The sequence below is a fragment of the Xenopus tropicalis genome, chromosome 8 (assembly GCF_000004195.4).
Source record: "Xenopus tropicalis strain Nigerian chromosome 8, UCB_Xtro_10.0, whole genome shotgun sequence".
In the NCBI taxonomy this organism is placed as follows: domain Eukaryota; kingdom Metazoa; phylum Chordata; class Amphibia; order Anura; family Pipidae; genus Xenopus; species Xenopus tropicalis.
In genome coordinates this window covers 124,080,511-124,101,113 of record NC_030684.2, presented here as the reverse complement: position 1 = coordinate 124,101,113, position 20,603 = coordinate 124,080,511, and the positions used below count along the sequence as shown (strand labels likewise).

Here is a 20,603-nt window from a genome sequence, read left to right as displayed (position 1 = left end):
AATTTGATGGGGAATCATCTTTTTTGTCAGACTGTTCAGACCTGCTGAGATCATTTCTCTTCATTCCTTGTGCCCTTGCCCTTAATCTTGCCATTATTACTGATCTGGGTGGAAATTTATCATCTTCTTTGTCTTGTACATTTTGTGTGTCTGGCTTTCTCTCTAGGGCTTTGGGGCGTACCCTAGGTCCTTTGCCCAGTCTCAGCCTGAAACGCTTGGGGTTCCATAAAGCTACATCACCAGGGTTGGGGTGCAACTTTCTCTTCCTTGTTTCAGGAATTGGGATCCTAAATAGAGGGGAATCTTCATATGGGCACTGTCTGAGATGTTCCAACCACCAATCACAATTTCATCTATTGTTTTAAATTTAAACCAATCAGATTTCATTCAGTTCACATGTTTTTCAAACCAACATGAAGTTTGTTCTCAAAATTCCCTTACCAGTCTCTTTTATTATTTATTTAATTCCTTTGTTATTGTTTATTCTTATATTCAAACACATGTAATGGAAGACAAAAACACAATTTTTAAAAATCTTTTTTATTTGAAACAAAAACATCTCAAGGAGCTTGATATTTGGGAAAGTTTAGAGGCCCACAGTAATAGTCATGTGCCTCTATACCTAACATTCCTTCCTGTGATGTACTGTTTGCTGTTCATTTCTGGGTGCAGTAATATTATATAACATTTTGGGAAAAAAATGCAAACAAGAAGCCCAGCACTTGAAGAGAGAATGGCAAAGATTTCTACTGCCACCGTCTGTTTCCCCTTGGTACTGAGATAAGCAGGTATAAATGTCACCCAAACACTGGCAAATACCAACATACTGAATGTAATGAACTTGGTCTCATTAAATGTGTCAGGGAGCTTCCTAGCCAGAAAGGCAACTAGTAGACTAATAGCTGCTAAGACACCCATGTACCCCAAGACACATGAAAATAACACCTTAGAGCCTTCGTTGCACTCAATCACTATTTTCCCTAATTCTGCTGCCATATTGAACTCTGCAAATGGAGCTGCACTGGTCAACCAAATAATGCATAGAATTATCTGAACCATGGTACACACTGGGACAATATAAATGGGTATTCTCAGGCCCACCAATTTTTTCAGCTTACTGTCTGGATTTGTAGCACTAAATATCATTACGACAGTGATAGTCTTTGCTAGTATGACAGAAATGCAAACGGAAAATATAACAGCAAACATGACCTGGCGTATCATGCATGTTATCAAGTTGGGTCTGCCAATGAATGCCAAGGAACACAGGAAACCAAACATGAGGGAGATGAGAAGTAGGTAACTGAGCTCTCTGTTATTTGCCTTCACTATGGGGGTCTTTCGTTTTACTACAAACAAGCAGAACACTGAAAATGTAAACAAACAAAACAAGACTGAAATACAGGCAAGAGAGGAACCCAATATCTCATCATACGAAAGAAACTGAATGGGTTTTGGAAGGCATTTTTCTTTTGTGCTATCAGGCCATTTGTCTTCTGGGCACTTTATACACTCACTGTCATCTAGAACAACAGGAACAGATAACATTTAAATATTAATTTCAAATGAGAAACTAAAGCATTCATAAGTATAAGTACTAATAAAAAATAGTATGTAGCACCCTTAATATATTGAAATTGTATTACACATCATGGAAATGATAATGTAAGGATGTAGTTTATTCATTTTGATCAAGTTACAGCAGTGAGTTTCATATTGCACCCAATCTATTCCTTTGGGCTTCCTTATAGGACCAACTTAATAGTTTCAGCATCACTAAAGGGAATGTCCACCTTTTGCAAAGTCCTACCAGACTGGTTGGACTTTGCAAAAAAAAAAAAACATTACCCAATATAAAGACTTTGTTTTACCACTTTTCACATCCAGCAGGCCTATGCCATATAACAAATTTTCCCCTTTACAGAGAAGAGTGACCTTCCAAATTCCTCTGATAGCACCTTCCACCTCCACATCTTAGACGTAGGGCTTGCAGACTGTGCTGCCTTGAGAGCAGGGTACTGTATACTATATTTGCACACCTTTACCATTCACTATGGAGTAGCTGAAAATGTCCTGCATCTCAAAAGCAAAATGGGGCAGATTTGGTGCTGTAACTTAAATGGCTAAGTCTGCCAGGAAACAGCATATAAATATATTGCTAAAGCTAAACTTTCTAAATGGCTTTGTTTGACTTTTATTAAATATACATGCATTACTGAATCTGAGGCTCTGAAGTATAACAAAATGTGAATATTACTAACCACGTGGGTTGAGAATCTCCCCTTCAGAGCACGGCAGGCAATCAAAGCAGCAGATCTTTTCTCCTTGAAGTGTGGCTCTTCTGTGGCCTCTTGGGCAAGGGTCACTGCACACTGACACAGGCATCTGAAAAAGAGTCAGTTGGATATACATATGAAGAACAAATAAAAGAACAGAGTAAGGAGTTAGTACTGTAAGTACTTTATATACTCGAGTATAAGCCTAGTTTTTTAGCACCCAAAATGTGCTGAAAAAAGTCACCCTCGGCTTATACTCGAGTCAGGTGCCATGGGTCCCTCTAGACTAGCACCCTCTCTCCTTTGTGTGCGAATTAGGCCCCCCCGCAACCAGGACCTCCAGTGCCCTGGCCTAGGCTCCCACTAGCAATACTTATTTCCCCTTACATCCCTCCGGGACTGGGTCTGCTGCCAGTTTGCCAATGTGCAATGAGCGTGGGGTAGTACTCATATTGTTTTTGTTGACCCTCTTCTCCACTTACAGAGCTAGTTTACTGTTTTTCTTTGAAATAAATATTGAAAAACATATACCCCACTGATGCCTCAATTAATGTGATTTTATTGGTATTTATTTTGATTATTAAAACTTAGCAGTAGCTGCTGCATTTCCCACCCTAGGCTTATACTTGAGTCAATAAGTTTTCCAGTTTTCTTAAAAAATTAGGTACCTCGGCTTATATTCGGATCGGCTTATACTCGAGTATATACGGTAATTTAAAGATCATTAACTGATTACATATGGGTAAACATGACTTTATCTGATTACATATATCTTAATAAAAGAAGTTATCGCTATATTTTGTGTGAATACATGAAACCTAAGCTTTAAAAGTCAGCTTCTAGCAACCTCCCTTTAGCAATTCAATTGAGTTTACTCTGGAGTGCCACAAGTAATCACAAGTAACTACACGTTCTATTTTTTTTACAAGCTGTAACTTGCATGGTTAATTGATATGCTGAAGAAAAACCACAATAAATGACAGGCCATACAGTGCATGCTGCCTAATGGCAGGTATTTAAGTAAGGAAGTGCATAACTGTGCATAATGCAGTACAGAATACCTATCATGTAGGCACCACCACCCTCCCTAGAGACTTACATCTATTTATCATACTGTAGATGCTGAAGATGCCAAGTCCAAGGTAGGCTCTTTGATACACTTTTTTGAGTGGATACACTTTTTTGAGCTGCTTAAAAATCAGACTTTTCTGGAGTGAGTTAAATTTCTTGCCTAAATTGCGGTGTCCAATAAATACACGCGCAAAGCTCAATTTGAAACCCTGTGTACCTGTCTCTTATCTGTGTGAAAGTATCTGCTGCTACTACCTTAAGATTGATTCCCCTACAATATATATGTTCACATGGGAATACATTTTAGTTTTTGTAGCCAGTGTCGGACTGGTACCCCAGGAGCCCACCAGAAAAACCTTAGACTATAGACCCACTCTCCAAACTATTTTTCCTCCTTTCCTGACCCAACCCCTTTATTCTCCTAGTTTCTTTTATTTACATGCTAGCATCTATTCTTCCATCTATTTCTCCTATTTGTTCTCATTCAGAAATAAGGACTATGAAACAGGCCAAATGGTCAGGAGCAGGAGGGCCCACTGACACCTGGGCCGACCGGGAGTTTTCTTGGTATCCTGGTGGGCCAGTCTGTCACTGTTTCCAGCCAAACTTTACCCAATGGGCATGGGTTCTACATTTGTTTTCTTGTGTTTATTTTAGGAAGGGGATGAAGATCTTTATCAGATCACATTCCATAATGTTCACCATGGTGTAAGTATAGTGTATAATGGGACTTACTTGGCTGTGTCCACTGTTCCATAAAATTTTGTTGTGTTGTATCTTGATTTCTTGGCCCCTTGGAGCTGCAGCATCAAAGCTGCCAATAGACACATACCCATTGCTTCCATTGGGGAACAGCTGCCAGTTTAAGATATCCACATTGAGAGGAACATCCCCATTCGCATCAAAAAATATTCGTTCCCCTGCGGTGTTGTTGAAGTCAACGTTTTTTATGTAATAAAGCAGCTAAAATAGAAAATAAAATGATTACAGAAAATAAAGCAGAAATAAATAAAAGGCCTCAATTATGTTTTCTAGTCTTACACACAATGAAGACCATAATATAGAATGTGGGTTTGTATCTGATAACCCAGGAAGCTAATTATTTACACTACCTTTTTTTTTAAACATTTTGTGTTTTTTTGAAATGTATTTTTGCAATTTATTATGCAACAAAACTGCAACAAATCTGAAAGCAAAAATACGCCATCTAAAACCTTTTGATATCATGTAGAAGTCAATAGCAGGTGTCCCTTTTACAACTAGGGATGTAGCGAACATCGCCAAAAATGTTCGCGGACCCGTTCGCGGACTTTCGGCAAAACTCGCGAATATTCGCGAACTTTGCAAACCCCATAGACTTCAATGGGAAGGCGAATTTTAAAACCTAGAAAAGCCATTTCTGGCCAGAAAACTGATTTTAAAGTTGTTTAAAGGGTGCCACGACCTGGACAGTGGCATGCAGGAGGGGGATCAAGCAAAAATTTCTCTGAAAAATACTTTGTAAAAAAAACGCCAAAAAAAAAAACCGCCAAAAAAAACCGCCAAAAAATAACGAAAGAAAAAAAAAAAAAAAAATAACGAAAGGAAAAAAAAAACGCCAAAAAATAACGCCAAAAAAAAACCGCGGCGAACCCAAAATGGCGAACATCGCCAAAAGTCCGCAAATTCGCTCGAACGCGAACACCCGATGTTCGCGCGAATTAGTTCGCCGGCAAACAGTTCGCTACATCTCTATTTACAACTGCAAGATCTTTCTTTGCTTAGGGGTTTTAGAGGTTTTCAGGGTTTTTTTGATGCTGTCGTTTGTGTGAAAATACAAAAAGTCATGTTTTTCATGTTTTTTTCAGTGTCTTTTTTCGTTCTTGCTTTTTCTATTTCCACATCCGTGGAAATGAGTTTAGTTGTCATTTCCAAAACCTCTAAAACCACAAAAATCCGAATGTTGATAAATGTACCTCCCCGTGTCTAAATTCTTATAATGATGATATACATATAATGATGTATAATGAGCATGTGAAACCATAGTCTAATGGGTTGAAAAGGTGCTCAAGATCAAACCACTGCCTGAGAGGAGAGTTTGCAGAATGTGGGCAAATGCCTGTGCGCAAACCTACGAATGTGGAACAGGTTTAAAGGGGAACTCCACCTTCAGAACCAAAATTTGTTAATCTGTTCCTTCAAAAAGTATGAATAAATATAATTTGTATATGCTGAAATCCAGCTGCAAAACAGTTCTTCTCTTTCTGCATCATATGAAATCCTGACAGGGGAGGAGGGACTAAAACAATGATGTTATAAATTTTTAACAATTTCCCCACAACTTACAGACAGCATACAGGAACTATATGACCCACAATGCATTGCACTGTGATGTTTCTTCCCTTATTGTTATCACCCCTTTGCTAAAACAGTGCAGTTTTTTCTCTCTACATCACTGATCGGCATTCAGCATGCCACAAGAAAAAAGGGGAGAGAAAAATCAAATAACCATACCTACAAGTTATCCCATATAAAAAGTTCACTATCCTGGGGGGCCCTTGACAAATGCCTCTTTTTTCCCACTTACCTCGAAACTACTCAATATAATATAATTTGTGCATCAGGCTTTCCTAACTGCACAGTATTATGCCTGCCTTCTGGTGACATCACATGTGCAGGGAATTGTGGGATTGGGAGGAGGCAGGCTGAAGGCAGGCTGAGGACAGTCGACTACTGTTACATTTATTTGAGTCTCAAAGCAGTCAGCCGGATCAGCAGGGGAACAGGGGGCGGGGCTTAGGGAACTGTTCCAAACAATATTATTACATTAAATATCATGAAACGGCTGCATATTGTTTTAATTAATGTATATTGCAAAGTTGCTTTCAAGTATGTTTACTTATATGCATGGGTTTTGAGAATGGTTTGATTGCAGTATTTGAGAGATGTCAAGTTAAATACCACTTTAAACACTAGGGGGGAGATTTATTAAGACCCGAACGGGTCCGAACGCGACGAGCGGATTCGCGCCCGATTTTTTCGAGCGGCCGCGGCGTTTTCGCGCGGGCGCACGAAAAAGTCGTGCGAAAAGTCGTGCGCCCGCGCGAAAAATTCGGAAAGACTGCCGCTGTTTGCAATGGTTTGGTACGAAAATTACGTGACTTTCGGATCGCCAATACGATTTTTTCGTGACTAATACGATTTTTTCGTGACTAATACGACTTTTTCGTGACTAATACGATTTTTTCGTAAGCATTTTCGGGATATTTGCGATCTTCAGAAATTTTCGTTTCCAATCCAAATTTTTCCCATTCGGGATTCCAACTCGGGTTTTGATAAATCTGCCCCTAGCTCTATAAAAAATTATTCACATTAAAAAATAAAAGGGAACTATGGCATATTATTAGCAAACGAGAAGTCCCTAGGAATAATTTCAAATTACCTTTATTATTATTATATCACCCACATATACTGTGGAAGACAACACTCTCTTGAAAATTTATGAGACAGACATAGATTGCCTATGATCAATAAACTGCAGGTTCTTTCAATAATAGCAAGTGTTTTTATTATTACTACTACAAGAAGTCACCATAAACAGGTCCGGATTTGTGGCAAGGGCACAAAGGCCCGGGCCTAGGGCGGCACAAATGTAGGGGCGGCATGCTGCCCAGCCGCACTTATATTTTGCTGACATACGGAGCACTGGCTGAGGACGGGACATGCAGAAAATTCAGCACGTCCTGTCCCAGTGCTCCATATATAAGCTACAAGGATCGTGCTACGTGCAATCTTTGGTGGGGGGCGGAGAATTGGGGCGGCCTATGGACACCCTCATCAGAAATCCGGCGCTGACCATCAGTAGACATGACTAGATAGAAACTATGACATGGGGTATATTCATCAAAGGATGTAGCATGTAACAGTTAAGCAAAGAAATATTTTACAGCTCTATTTACTCATTTAGAATGAAAATTATCAAAGGGTGAAAGCCCTGTTTTAATAAGGTAACAAAGGGTGTTGTGTCCTAAATGTAGTGCCTTGGGCAACCCAGGAATAATACAGTCACTGGATCTCCTGATCTGTAATTCTATAAGAAACAACTGAAAACAAGACATGGACTGGGTTTCTTTTTTTTAAGACAATCAATGGCTACACTACATTTAAAATGGTTTCCAAATACCTTTTAAAAATGTCTAACACATAGTACCAAGCATCAATAAATGATCACCAATTTGCTCATACGAACCACTATACCATCATTTTGTCTCTATGGATTTAATGGAAATGATGGTTAATATTGAATTATTTTCCCACTGAATGCATTATTTAAGATCAGAACAGTTAACTTTCCCATGTTGTCATACAGTCATTCTCTCATTAAAAAGAAATCAGAAGCAGCTGTAATGTACATATCTTAGAGGAATAATCCGACATCTTTCTGGGTAAAGTCAGTAGAATGGACCCACTAATAAAACTCCCAACATTTGAAAAATGCAAAGAGGGTCTAAAAGAAATGTCACACCCATTTTTGTGACCACACCTCCTAAATGCCACTCCCATTTTACAAAATTTGGCAGGTTATGTAAAGTTTGAACACATTTCTGGGGGTTTCGGGGTCTTGTTTTATTTCAGTTTTGCTAATGAAGGTGAAATCGCTCTTTAAGATGTAAGTTTCAGTTCCCCTGAGACCTGTTTAGCTTATTAGTTACAATTGTATCTAAGTGCAGAGGTTGAGTATTCTGGGCTCTCTGCCAAAAGCTACTTATCTAATTAAGTTTGAGAAACTTTGTATCTTTTTTGGTGTTCAGTGCAGGAGATCAAAGGGAAATCAGGGACTGTGGGCTTTCTTTTTTCTAAGGAATTAATAAAAATAAAGGTTTACATGTTTCTATAGTAGTGTGATATACAGTACCTGCCAAGGCCGGTGGTTATAAATATCAGCACAAGATCCATTCTTGAAAGGCCCTTTCCCTGGGACACAGTTCTTCATCTGGTGCAAAGCATGAGCTACTGCAAAGACTGCATTATGCACTTTGTATGTGAACCTAAAGTTATAGACATCATATATATTGGGATCAATACTGTCCAGACTCTCCTCTCCTGTGCACCAAACAATGTTGTCTTCAGGCAGTGCTGGAAATGTCTCATTTGCTGGCCAAACACAGTGAAAAGCATTCTCCCAAAATGTTTTTGTTAAAAGATCATCTGAAATTGAAGGACGAATACTATAAAGAAAATCCTTAAATCCAGGTATTTTCCCATTTTGAGCCGCTAATCCAAGGCTCCCATTTAAGGTAATTAAAATATCTTTCCTAGGGAAGTCAGAAGATATAGTCCAACTGGTACCACCCAGCCACACTTTGTCAGTGATATTGTGAAGAGATGCCTCTTCCATCAGTGAGATGAGATTTTCTATGGTGCAATACACAATGATCGCCGTTGCTCTGGATTTCTTGACAACATCTACAATACGAAAGACGGACGCCATGGAACTAACTATAGGAAGTGTTTCATGAAATGCAATGCATCCACCATTCTTCTCTATCTCTTGAGTTAGTAACTGATTACCTGACCTTCCCAGGTCACTATCTGAGGAAATGATACCAACCCAAGTCCAATTAAAGTGCTTTACCAGTTGAGCAAGTGCAAAAACTTCATAGTTAGCATTATAGACAGTCCTGAGGAAGGACGGGAACTGTAATTTATCACTAAGTAAAGGCTGAGCTGAAGCGTAGCTAACCTGTTAGAAAAGGCAAAATTATATGTTACCTGGTACTTAGGTTTGTTTTTGGATTAGAAAAAAGACAATGACTTTTATATACAGGTATGGGATCCCTTATCCGGAAACCCATTATCCAGAAAACTCCATCTCCCATAGACTCAAATAATTCAGAATTTTAAAGCTGTTTTCATTTTTCTCTGTAGTAATGAAACAGTACCTTGTAACTGATCCCAACTAAGATATAATTACCCCCATTGCATGATAATTGTAACTATGATATATGACTACCCCACCCCTCTTCCCTTCTGTATCCCTCGTTTACCTGTTTCAAAATAAAGAAAATAAAGAATATTTAAAAAAAAGATATAATTACCCCTTATTGGGGGCAGAACAGCCCTATTGGGTTTATTTAATGGTTAAATGATTCCCTTTTCTCTGTAATAATAAAACAGTACCTGTACTTGATCCCAACTAAGATATAATTACCCCTTATTGGGGCAGAACAGCCCTATTGGGTTTATTTAATGGTTAAATGATTCCCTTTTCTCTGTAATAATAAAACAGTACCTGTACTTGATCCCAACTAAGATATAATTACCCCTTATTGGGGGCAGAACAGCCCTATTGGGTTTATTTCATGGTTAAATGATTCCCTTTTCTCTGTAATAATAAAACAGTACCTGTACTTGATCCCAACTAAGATATAATTACCCCTTATTGGGGCAGAACAATCCTATTGGGTTTATTTCATGGTTAAATGATTCCCTTTTCTCTGTAATAATAAAACAGTACCTGTACTTGATCCCAACTAAGATATAATTACCCCTTATTGGAGCCAAAACAATCCTATTGGGTTTATCTAACTGTTTAAATAATTTTCTTAGCAGACTTAAAGTAGGAGATCCAAATTATGGAAAGACCCCTTATCTGGAAAATCCCAGATCTCAGTGAATTCTGGATAACGGGTCCCATACCTGTACTATTTTATTATTACAAAGAAAATGGAATCATTTAAAAAAAAAAAAAAAAAAAAAATAGACTTATTTGTTGAAATTAGTATTATTTGCTGAAATTGGAAATTTGGATATGGCCTTGTGGGTAATAGCCCTGTAATTCTGAGCATTCTAAGTAACATTTTTTAAGAAAAAGGGTCCCATACCTGTAGACCCATACCATATATTTGCCATATATAATCATATATAAAATGTACCTGTGGATATCTGTACAATCCCAAGATCCTGGCTAAAGGTACCGAGGCCTTAGAGGGCATGTCGCCAATAATAGCCAATGGCATGATATCTGTGTTGCAATCAAAATTAGGCACCATTATTTCCTTCCCTGATAAAATCCATTCAGCTCCCAACAATGATCGAACCTCATTGTAACAAGAATCATAGAGTTTGAAGCCCAGTGTTACATTTGGGAGAAGATCATCAGACGCATTGACTTCCATGATAGCATAAACCATTGCAAGTAAGAAGCGATAATATCTAATATGGAATCTAATTCAAAAGAAATGCAAAGAAAAATACACATTTCTGTATTACTGAAAGCGCATTTATATTAGCCCAAGAGAGAAGAGAAGTGGAAGGATAAAGGGGTGAATTAGGGGTAAGTCGTAAAGTAATTTTGAATAAGGTTTACACAGATAATATTTGACAAAGAAGCTCGGAACTCCAGTGGTACCTGAAGTTTTACTGAGAATTATGTCAATATTTGTATTGTGCCGCTATTGTTATAAGCTAAGCTACAGTAAATCCCTAACCCTAACTCCCAAGGTAACTCAGTCTCTTCTACTTGCATACTAACAGTGTTGTGTCTTAAAAAGAGACTTTATGGTTACATATATTAACCAATCATCAGTTACTATTCATCTTATTCATTGCCATAGGTTACTGCACCTGGCCTAGGTCTTTTTGTTGCATAAGTTCCTATACTCCCCACATTGTAAACTCAGACATAAGTACAGAACTGAATTCATTACTTGTATTGACTGAGGATCTACATAAGCTCCCTGTAATATTGTCTAAGCTATTATATAAGATAATAAAAGATATATAGTATAACAATTAATTGTAATTCCATACAGACAAAAGGAAATCTTACTTGCTACACCGAAGAGGCTGCGGATTTTCCCTAAAGTTAATCACAGGATGTTTTGCTTCGATGTGAACTGAGAAGAGTCCTCCTAATGTGATATCTCCGGCCATAGAATAACCAATGGCATCTTCAGCAGACAGTCTGCACCCTTCTAAAGCAGTCTCGCAAGCACCATCTTTGAACCTCATAAACATTAGCAATACGTTGATGTGCCAAAAGGCGACGAAAAAGATAAATATATTCATTATGTTTGTTGGGGACTTCTTTGGAAACTCGGGAATGCCAAGGAAAGCAATAATTCCATGTAGTATTTTGCTATGAAAGAATTTCAATAATAAAATGTAAAATGTTTCTGAGGCATGTAGTATGCTACATTTAAACAATAAGAGTAAGAGAACAAATACTACAAATTCCACAATGCAGCGTGGGGGCTGGGTAATAACAAGTATAACAGTGGGTGGGATTCACTGCCCCAATATCAATATATTATCAGGTGATATTATTGCACCACTATTGCATGAGGGCAACTACAAACAACAAGTTAAAAAATTGAAAAACACACATTTATCTATATACAGGTATGGGATCCATTATGCGGAAACCAATTATCCAGAGAGTTCCAAATTACGGAAAGGCCATCTCCCATAGACTCCATTATAAGAAAATAATTCTAATTTTTAAAAATGATTTCCTTTTTCTCAGTAATAAGAGAATAGTACCTGTACTTGATCCCAACTAAGATATAATGACCCCTTATTGGGGGCAGAACAGCCCTATTGGGTTTATTTCATGGTTAAATGATTCCCTTTTCTCTGTAATAATAAAACAGTACCTGTACTTGATCCCAACTAAGATATAATGACCACTTATTGGGGGCAGAACAGCCCTATTGGGTTTATTTCATGGTTAAATGATTCCCTTTTCTCTGTAATAATAAAACAGTACCTGTACTTGATCCCAACTAAGATATAATTACCCCTTATTGGGGGCAGAACAGTCCTATTGGGTTTATTTAATGGTTAAATGATTCCCTTTTCTCTGTAATAATAAAACAGTACCTGTACTTGATCCCAACTAAGATATAATTACCCCTTATTGGAGTCAGAACAGTCCTATTGGGTTTTTTTCATCTTATTTCATCTGAAGCCTCTCTAATTTGCCGCAGAGGGGAAAAATTCCTTCCTGACTCCAAGATGGCAATCAGACCAGTCCCTGGATCAACTTGTACTAAGAGCTATCTCCCATACCCCTGTATTCCCTCACTTGTACTGAGAGCTATCTCCCATACCCCTGTATTCCCTCACTTGTACTGAGAGCTATCTCCCATACCCCTGTATTCCCTCACTTGTACTGAGAGCTATCTCCCATACCCCTGTATTCCCTCACTTGTACTGAGAGCTATCTCCCATACCCCTGTATTCCCTCACTTGTACTGAGAGCTATCTCCCCTACCCCTGTATTCCCTCACTTGTACTGAGAGCTATCTCCCATACCCCTGTATTCCCTCACTTGTACTGAGAGCTATCTCCCATAACCCTGTATTCCCTCACTTGTACTGAGAGCTATCTCCCCTACCCCTGTATTCCCTCACTTGTACTGAGAGCTATCTCCCATACCCCTGTATTCCCTCACTTGTACTGAGAGCTATCCCCCCTACCCCTGTATTCCCTCACTTGTACTGAGAGCTATCTCCCCTACCCCTGTATTCCCTCACTTGTACTGAGAGCTATCTCCCATACCCCTGTATTCCCTCACTTGTACTGAGAGCTATCTCCCCTACCCCTGTATTCCCTCACTTGTACTGAGAGCTATCTCCCATACCCCTGTATTCCCTCACTTGTACTGAGAGCTATCTCCCATACCCCTGTATTCCCTCACTTGTACTGAGAGCTATCTCCCCTACCCCTGTATTCCCTCACTTGTACTGAGAGCTATCTCCCCTACCCCTGTATTCCCTCACTTGTACTGAGAGCTATCTCCCATACCCCTGTATTCCCTCACTTGTACTGAGAGCTATCCCCCCTACCCCTGTATTCCCTCACTTGCTAAAAAGCCACCCAACACCTTCTTAAAGCTATATAATGTATCAGCCAGCACAACTTCCAATTAAGGAAAATAATTATAATTAATGACAACTACTTACATTTTAGTGAAGAATAACTCTTCAGAATAGTTGATTTAGGATCAAAATATTCTAGAAAGTCTGAAAAAAGGACAATAGGTACTGAGAATCACTTTCAGACTAATAAGGCAAGATGTAACAAGTGAATGTCTCCTCTTGTCTCTGTCTTTCAAAAGCAGCAGAAATGCAGAGTGCGCTGTACCCAACCTTTTATACTTGCCCAACTCTCAGAGAAACTCATGTGGAAATGAGTAGCAAGTTATAATTATTTAAAATAAATAACAGTGTTATACAATGTTATTACTCAAATAATTATAGTTCAGGTTTTCTTAAAGTAGCAACCAGTGATTAAAATAGTTTCTTTGGGGAATAATGAAATTCCCCATTGTCAGTGATGGCAAGTTTTATGGCCAAACACAATCCATTTGGTTCAGTTATAGCTACAGAAAGGGTCGAACCGAATTGCCCATAGTGATAAAGGAGACTTGATGAGATGGTACTGGAAGCGACAAAAAAAAATCATGAAGGTGGGTAGAGCAAAATAAAAAAGTAAAAGTAGGGGTAATCTGCTCTGACCCTGGATTGAAAGAGCATGAACGAAAAAAGACATGGAAAAAAATGCAGCCCAAATACAAACATCAAAAAACCCTGAAACCCTCTACAAAGTAAAGAAAGAACTTTCCAGTTGTAAAAATTCACAAAATTACCGATAAATTTGGCAAAACATCAAAAAATTTGCGGAATGTGTTTGTCACTAGGGATGGGCGAAATGTTTCACCAGGCATGGATTTGCGGCAAATTTTCATGTTTCGCCATTGGCGGATTGTTTTGCAAAACGGATGAAAAAATTTGCTGAGGAAAAATCTGCCGCACGTCCAAAAATTGTTGCAATAGTCGCACGTCAAAAGAATAGCCACGCGTCCAAGAATTGTTGCAAGAATAGTCGCGAGCGTCAAAAGAATTGTCGTTTGTCAAAAGAATAGTCGCAGGCAGCAAAAGAATAGTTGTGGGTGTCAAAAGAATAGTCGCAGGCAGCAAAAGAAAAGTTGTGGGTGTCAAAAGAATAGTCGCAGGTAGCAAAAGAATAGTTGTGGGTGTCAAAAGAATAGTCGCAGGCAGCAAAAGAATAGTTGTGGGTGTCAAAAGAATAGTCGCAGGCAGCAAAAGAATAGTTGTGGGTGTCAAAAGAATAGTCGCAGGCAGCAAAAGAATAGTTGTGGGTGTCAAAAGAATAGTTGAGGGCGATAATTTTGTTTGCCAAGCGACATTTTTGCCGTTTTGCAAATTTTTCACCATTTTGTGAATCTTTCAAAAGATTTGCCAATTTTTCGGCGAAGCGAAACGGGACAGATTCACTCATCACTATTTATCACGCGACGTTGGCGCATGCAACTTTTTTTTACTCAACTGCCCCTATTTTGACAGGACCGTGCCTATTTTGACACAACCACGTCCATTTTGATATGCCCATGCCCAATTTGATGTGACCGTGACATTTTTGTGATACGCAAAAAACAATTCTCCAATGGGGAAATGCGGAAATTCGCTGCAAATCCATGCCTGGCAAAAAAATTCACTCACCAATATTTGTTGCAGTTTTGTCACATTATAAATCATGAAAAAATTGTTTTTTTCCCATGATAAAATCATATTGTGGTGTTAATGAACTCGTTAGTGTTGAATTTCCCCCCACCTAGTGTTTCTAATTAGAATGACGGAATGATGTGTACATTTGGGAATGGGTAGGGGGTGGGAGGGTTGATACCTACACGCCACGCCCTGCCTGCTTCTCATGGATACAATGCTTTTGAAAAAAGGCTGCACTGTATTCACGGGGAGGGGACATAGGTCTAGTTATATTTTCTAGAACTTAATGAGGAAAAAATGGAGATATCTCTGACTTTTTTCAAGCATTTTTTTAAGCATATTTTTCTGATTATGTTGTGTAATGGGATTATTTAAAGAAGAATGTATACATTAAAGTTTAGCCATGTATCACCTTGAATGTGTAAATGTAATTCTGGTTCATGTTTTGCTTTATCCATAGCAGTCACTGGCCTTTCTTTCTTTCAAAATCCTCCCAAAATCCTCCAAGGAGGCTCCTACTAGTATACGTAAGGTGTGATACTCCAGTTTAATAAAAGACTTCAAAGCACTTGGGGGTTATGCAATAAAAGGCATTAGGGTTGATTCACTAAAGGTCGATAAGTTTTATTGCACGTTTTTTTGCGTTAAAAGTGACGTGAAAAAAACGTGCGATTCGCTATAGTATTATAGCATGCGTTAAGTCGCATATAGTGTGCGTTAATTTACGCGTAACCGCATGCGTTAATTTTAACGCATTGCGTTAATTAGCGCACGCGTGTGCTAAATATCGCATTTGTCTGTGCGAAAATTAACCCCTACTTGGGGCAGGCGGTAATTATAGTAAATAACAGTTAATGAGCTTTTGGCAACACAATATGGACTTTGCAGTGGGATTTATTCAAGTCTGTGTTGGCCCTAGAGTGATGCAGCCGCCAGTTTGCAGGGAAATGATCATTTTCAAAAAAAGTAGTTTTATGAAAGTAATGGCGTGTATGGCTAATATGGCGTGCGTTTTTTTTGCAGGCCGCAACTATTTGTGTGTGATGCGTTCATTAGCATGCGTTCCGTGAAATACCGCACAAAATGTTGTCTTTGTGACTTAAATAACGCAAGCAGCATCGCGTGTAACTTAACTCAAGTATCCTTTTAGTGAATAGTGCGTTAAGTCGCGAAAAATTAGACGCGGTCAAATTTTTAGCGCATGGCTATTCGTGTTTTCCTATAGATGTTATACTATGTTACTATGTAACTATGGAGATCAGGATTTGTTAACTACAAAGAAGAATTGATTAGAAAGGAAGGAAAAAGCTTGATTTTGGATACCAAGACAATGGAGAATTTTCATTTGAATGGAATAGTGCTGAATTGATTGTACAGGTTCACTGCACTGCAATGTATGCCTGTTCCAGGTTCAGCTTTTTCCTTACTCCTAATTCAACCTTAAAATGGGCCTGGAACCCCTGGTTGTCTGTTGCAGTCTCTGTCAGCGGGGGCCTCCGGCACCCACGGGAGAGGTGAAGTCAGGATCAAGGAGGAAGGCCGCTTCCAGCGAGTCCGAGCGAAGTACAGATGCAGGATAATCCAATAGAGAGGTCAGGTTCAGGCAAAGGTCACTAAAGGCAGGCAGCAAGGTTCAAGGTCAGAAACAGGCAAATAAACAGCAACAGGAAGCAGATAAGAATATTAGAGACCCAGGAACACAATAGGTATGTTGAGCTATACTCGGGCATTGAACCTGGGTCACTGGCGTCTTTTTGAGTTTGAATTTGGCGCCATAGCGCGTGACGTCATCGCGCCGGCGTCCTTGCGCCCACGTGGAGTCCTGGGCGCCGCCATCTTGGATTCGCCGCGCTGAGAAGGAAGACGCCGCCGCACACCAGGAGCAGGTAGGGAGCGGGAGCGGCGACGGTTCCTGACAGTCTCTGGTTTCCTGACATGCAGTGATAGACAAAATAATTCACCAGGAATGGATTTGTTTCGAATTTCTGCGTTGTGCCGTTGGCTGATATTTTTGTGAAATGGACATCAAAATTTGCTGTGAAAAAATTTGGCAAAAGAGTACAGGAGGCTCTGTTTGGCAGTACACTTGGGGGCACATTTACTACTCCACGAATCCGAATCCAAATGGGGAAAATTCGGATTGGAAACGAACATTTTGCGACTTTTTCGTATTTTTTGCGTTTTGTAGCCGTTACGACTTTTTCGTAAATTGTCGCAACTTTTTCGTAGCCATTACGATTTGCGCAAATTGTCGCAACTTTTTCATAGCCGTTACGAATTGTCGCGACTTTTTTTGTATTGAGCGCTCGTAAACGGCGGGCAAACCTTTCAGACTTTGCATGATTTTGGAAGCCTCCCATAGGGCTCAATGGCACTCTGCAGCTCCAACCCGGCCCAAGGAAAGTCTCCCATAGTGCTCAATGGCACTCTGCAGCTCCAACCCGGCCCAAGGAAAGTCTCCCATAGGGCTCAATGGCACTCTGCAGCTCAAACCCGGCCCAAGGAAAGTCTCCCATAGGGCTAAATGGCACTCTGCAGCTCCAACCCGGCCAAAGGAAAGCCTCCCATAGGGCTCAATGGCACTCTGCAGCTCCAACCCGGCCAAAGGAAAGCCTCCCATAGGGCTCAATGGCACTCTGCAGCTCCAACCTGGCCCAAGGAAAGCCTCCCATAGGGCTCAAGGCACTCTGCAGCTCCAACCCGGCCCAAGGAAACCCAGATAGCAAAAATCATGTGGTCCAGATCTGGCCCAGACCCATCGTAAGTTCTGGGCCAGATTCGCGCAACTGACTTGGGCCGGTGTCTTTTGGCACAACGGGCCAATACTGGCACATATCCGATTGTACTTATCCGGACCAGCACTGAGCCGGCTCCGGGCCAGATGCGGATTCCTTTATGATGATCTGGCTCAAATGTGGACCAGATCTGGTCCAGCTCTGTTCTGGTTCTGGTCCCATACCAGCCCCAGATGTGGGCCAGAAGTGTGGAATAGATGTGGGCCAGATGTGGTTCACATTTGAGCCAAATCATCATAGCATCTGGCCTGGAGTTCGCTCAGCTGACTCAGATCTGGCCCAGACTGCGGAGACTTATTCCCTTCCTTCCACCTAATCCCCCCCAATGAGCCCAACTGACATAAGAAAAACACAATGACGCCGTTTTGGTGGGTGGAGTTCGGCCACAGCTTTATTAAAGAATCCAACAGTATATTTATACTAATTTATACTAATAAAAGAAACACAAACACTGATCTTTACAACACTGTTGACAAAAATAGGTATTGTGCAAAGTGTAAATAAAAAACAAATAAAACAGTACAAGAACAATGCAAATAAATTCATTTATTTATTTATTTACTATTTTTTTAACTGTGCAACTACAGGAGTTGGTCCCCTGAGTCCAAACAATGTGGTCAGAACAAAACAGAGAATACTAATAATAACATATTTATCCCAATGAACTAAAAACACAATCAGATAGTATCTAGTAGAATTAAGTCTAAAACAACTGGACTTTTCTGAGTCCAGTGTAGTGAAGAGTGCTCAGACTTATACATTGGGGAGACAAAACAACCTCTCTGTAAGAGAATGGCCCAACATTGGCGGGCAAACTCCTCAGGACAAGACTCGGCAGTCTATCTACACCTCAAGGAAAAAGGTCACTCTTTTGAGGACAGTAACGTGCATATTTTGGACCGAGAGGACAGATGGTTTGAAAGAGGTGTGAAAGAGGCCATTTATGCCAGCCTGGAAAAACCATCCCTGAACAGAGGAGGGGGCCTGCGACACCGCTTGTCACCAACATACAATGGCGCGTTGACATCCTTACCCCGGCAGTTTCACAACAGTTCACACTTCCAGTCATGTACTTTGAAGGATTAACACCTTCATCAATGAGAATCTTGGTACCATTGTGATTGGATCATACCTTCCTACACCTGTCAGTTTCAGCTAACACCTAACTGAACAAGTTCAATGGAACCATTGTGATTGGATGTCTGTGACTCTACTACCATCAAGAGTTTAAATACCGGGGAATTCCCTACCAGTCATTTGAACTGAAGAAGCCACTCGGATGAGTGGTGAAACATTTCAAGAAAAACTCAGAAAAGTCCAGTTGTTTTAGACTTAATTCTACTAGATACTGTATATCATGACCTGGATGAATGAGAATCTTCATAGACACAATCAGATAGAGCAGTCAAACAATTTAATTCCCATGGGCCATCTGAAAAAAAAAAAAAAAACACCAATAAGAAAGCTGTTATTTTTCCACTAAAGCAGATTAAGTTATCTCACAAATTCTAGTAATATTTTTATTTATTTATAAATTTTTTATCTATAAATCAATGGCTGTTTAATAATGTTTGAGTTTTTTGCCTTAAATAAAAGTTGAAATTTATTTTTATCATGAAGTCAACCTCTATTACTGACTTGTTGTCCTAATGAAAAAATGTAACTGCCACTATGCTTCTTGGATCTGAATTTACCTCAGTTAACGCCTCTTTGATTCTTGAACGCTCTTTCCGGCCACCGCCACGGTCAGGAGCAAGATTGAACCAATGGATGGCATAAGAATCTATCTCACTGTCTGCTGCATTGGTCGAAGACTGGTTCTTTCTTACAGCCCCTGTAAAAAAGAAAAATAAGAATCTTTAACTTCCACAGAATAATAAGCTCCATAATAATGGCATAGTAACTTTATTGCTTAGGTTTTAAAGATGTATCTAATACTCAACTTCTTGGTATTACTCAATACTTACTGATCAATAAACTTCTTGTGAGCATTTCCTTAAAGCACTTCGAGTCCCATTGACTCCTTTCCAGTTTATTTGTTTGGCTACTGCATCTGAGTAAAGCCTTGAAAGTATGTTCCATGTCACTCTTTTGGTGTTTTGACCTCCAACAGCACCCAGAGCAGATATCTGAAAAGACAAAAATATATTATATTCTCTGCTCTAATCAAAACGAACAAATTTTATATAATGTAGAGAACAGCATATTCCAGGACCCTCTCTGACTACAAAAGTAGAGAGAGACATTAGTAAAGTCAAGATGCTTTTATTGTCATTACAACCATATATAGCTGATGCAGTACAGCAAAGGGACTAAGTTTTACCTGCAACCTGCAGGTAAAACTTAGTCCCTTTGCTCAGAAGGGCCAGAAGGGATGACTTTGACGTAGTTGGCCAGCTTGAAGTATATTGCAATATATGGACAAACAATCCCTCTTTTTGGGGTGGGGGGGGGAAGGCATTTCTTAGTAGCTGAATGCACAGAAATGTCCTAATGTCCTATTTCTACATATTGATAATGGGTGAGTGCAGAGGATTTTTTGCGGTTGTTTATATTTCTTTCACCAAAAACTAAAAAGCGGCGGTTGAGTCGGAATTTAGGCGGATTTCTGTCTGTGAATCTGGAGAAAGTGTTTTCCACCGGTTTTTCCACAACTTTTACTCCAAAAAAGGGCTCTCTCCACTTTTGTGAATTCCCCCCCCCCCGTAGGAACAACAGCGCTGCTCAGGAAAATGTTAAAGATGCTAGCTGTCCTGCACATTCCCTGAACACTCTGCCAGGAATGTTGTCTAGTCCAGCAGATTTCCATGGGTTAACTCTGTATAGAGTTTGCGTAATGTTTCTTAATGGACATACAGAGCATCTGATCACTGGAGGGAGGGATGGTCTTCATCATGTTGTTCTGTACCATGAACCGAACGAGTACCAAACTTTATATTAATTGGTGC

The 20,603-nt window shown here is 39.7% G+C and overlaps 1 protein-coding gene across 1 annotated transcript; it reads right to left on the bottom strand.

Annotated features, from left to right (window-relative positions):
* Positions 1 to 585: 585 nt before the first annotated feature.
* On the bottom strand, positions 586 to 20,566 carry LOC100486419 (extracellular calcium-sensing receptor). Its single transcript, XM_031891772.1, has 6 exons — positions 20,512 to 20,566; positions 19,350 to 19,489; positions 8,242 to 9,069; positions 4,083 to 4,310; positions 2,262 to 2,385; positions 586 to 1,523 (listed from the first exon to the last, which is right to left on the bottom strand). The coding sequence occupies exons 1-6, from the start codon at positions 20,564 to 20,566 to the stop codon at positions 607 to 609; spliced, it is 2,292 nt and encodes a 763-aa protein (XP_031747632.1). The 3' UTR covers positions 586 to 606.
* Positions 20,567 to 20,603: the final 37 nt, after the last annotated feature.

What these genes read in the sequence shown, in the direction of transcription:
- LOC100486419 (XM_031891772.1), bottom strand. Translation starts at nt 20,566, where the DNA reads ATGGTACAGAACAACATGATGAAGACCATCCCTCCCTCCAGTGATCAG. An exon ending in TCAAAGAGGCGTTAACTGAG is followed by an intron (nt 9,070 to 19,349) that starts GTAAATTCAGAT and finishes CTTTTCTAACAG; the next exon opens with GTTAGCTACGCTTCAGCTCA. An exon ending in GGAACAGTGGACACAGCCAA is followed by an intron (nt 2,386 to 4,082) that starts GTAAGTCCCATT and finishes ACTCTTTTTCAG; the next exon opens with ATGCCTGTGTCAGTGTGCAG.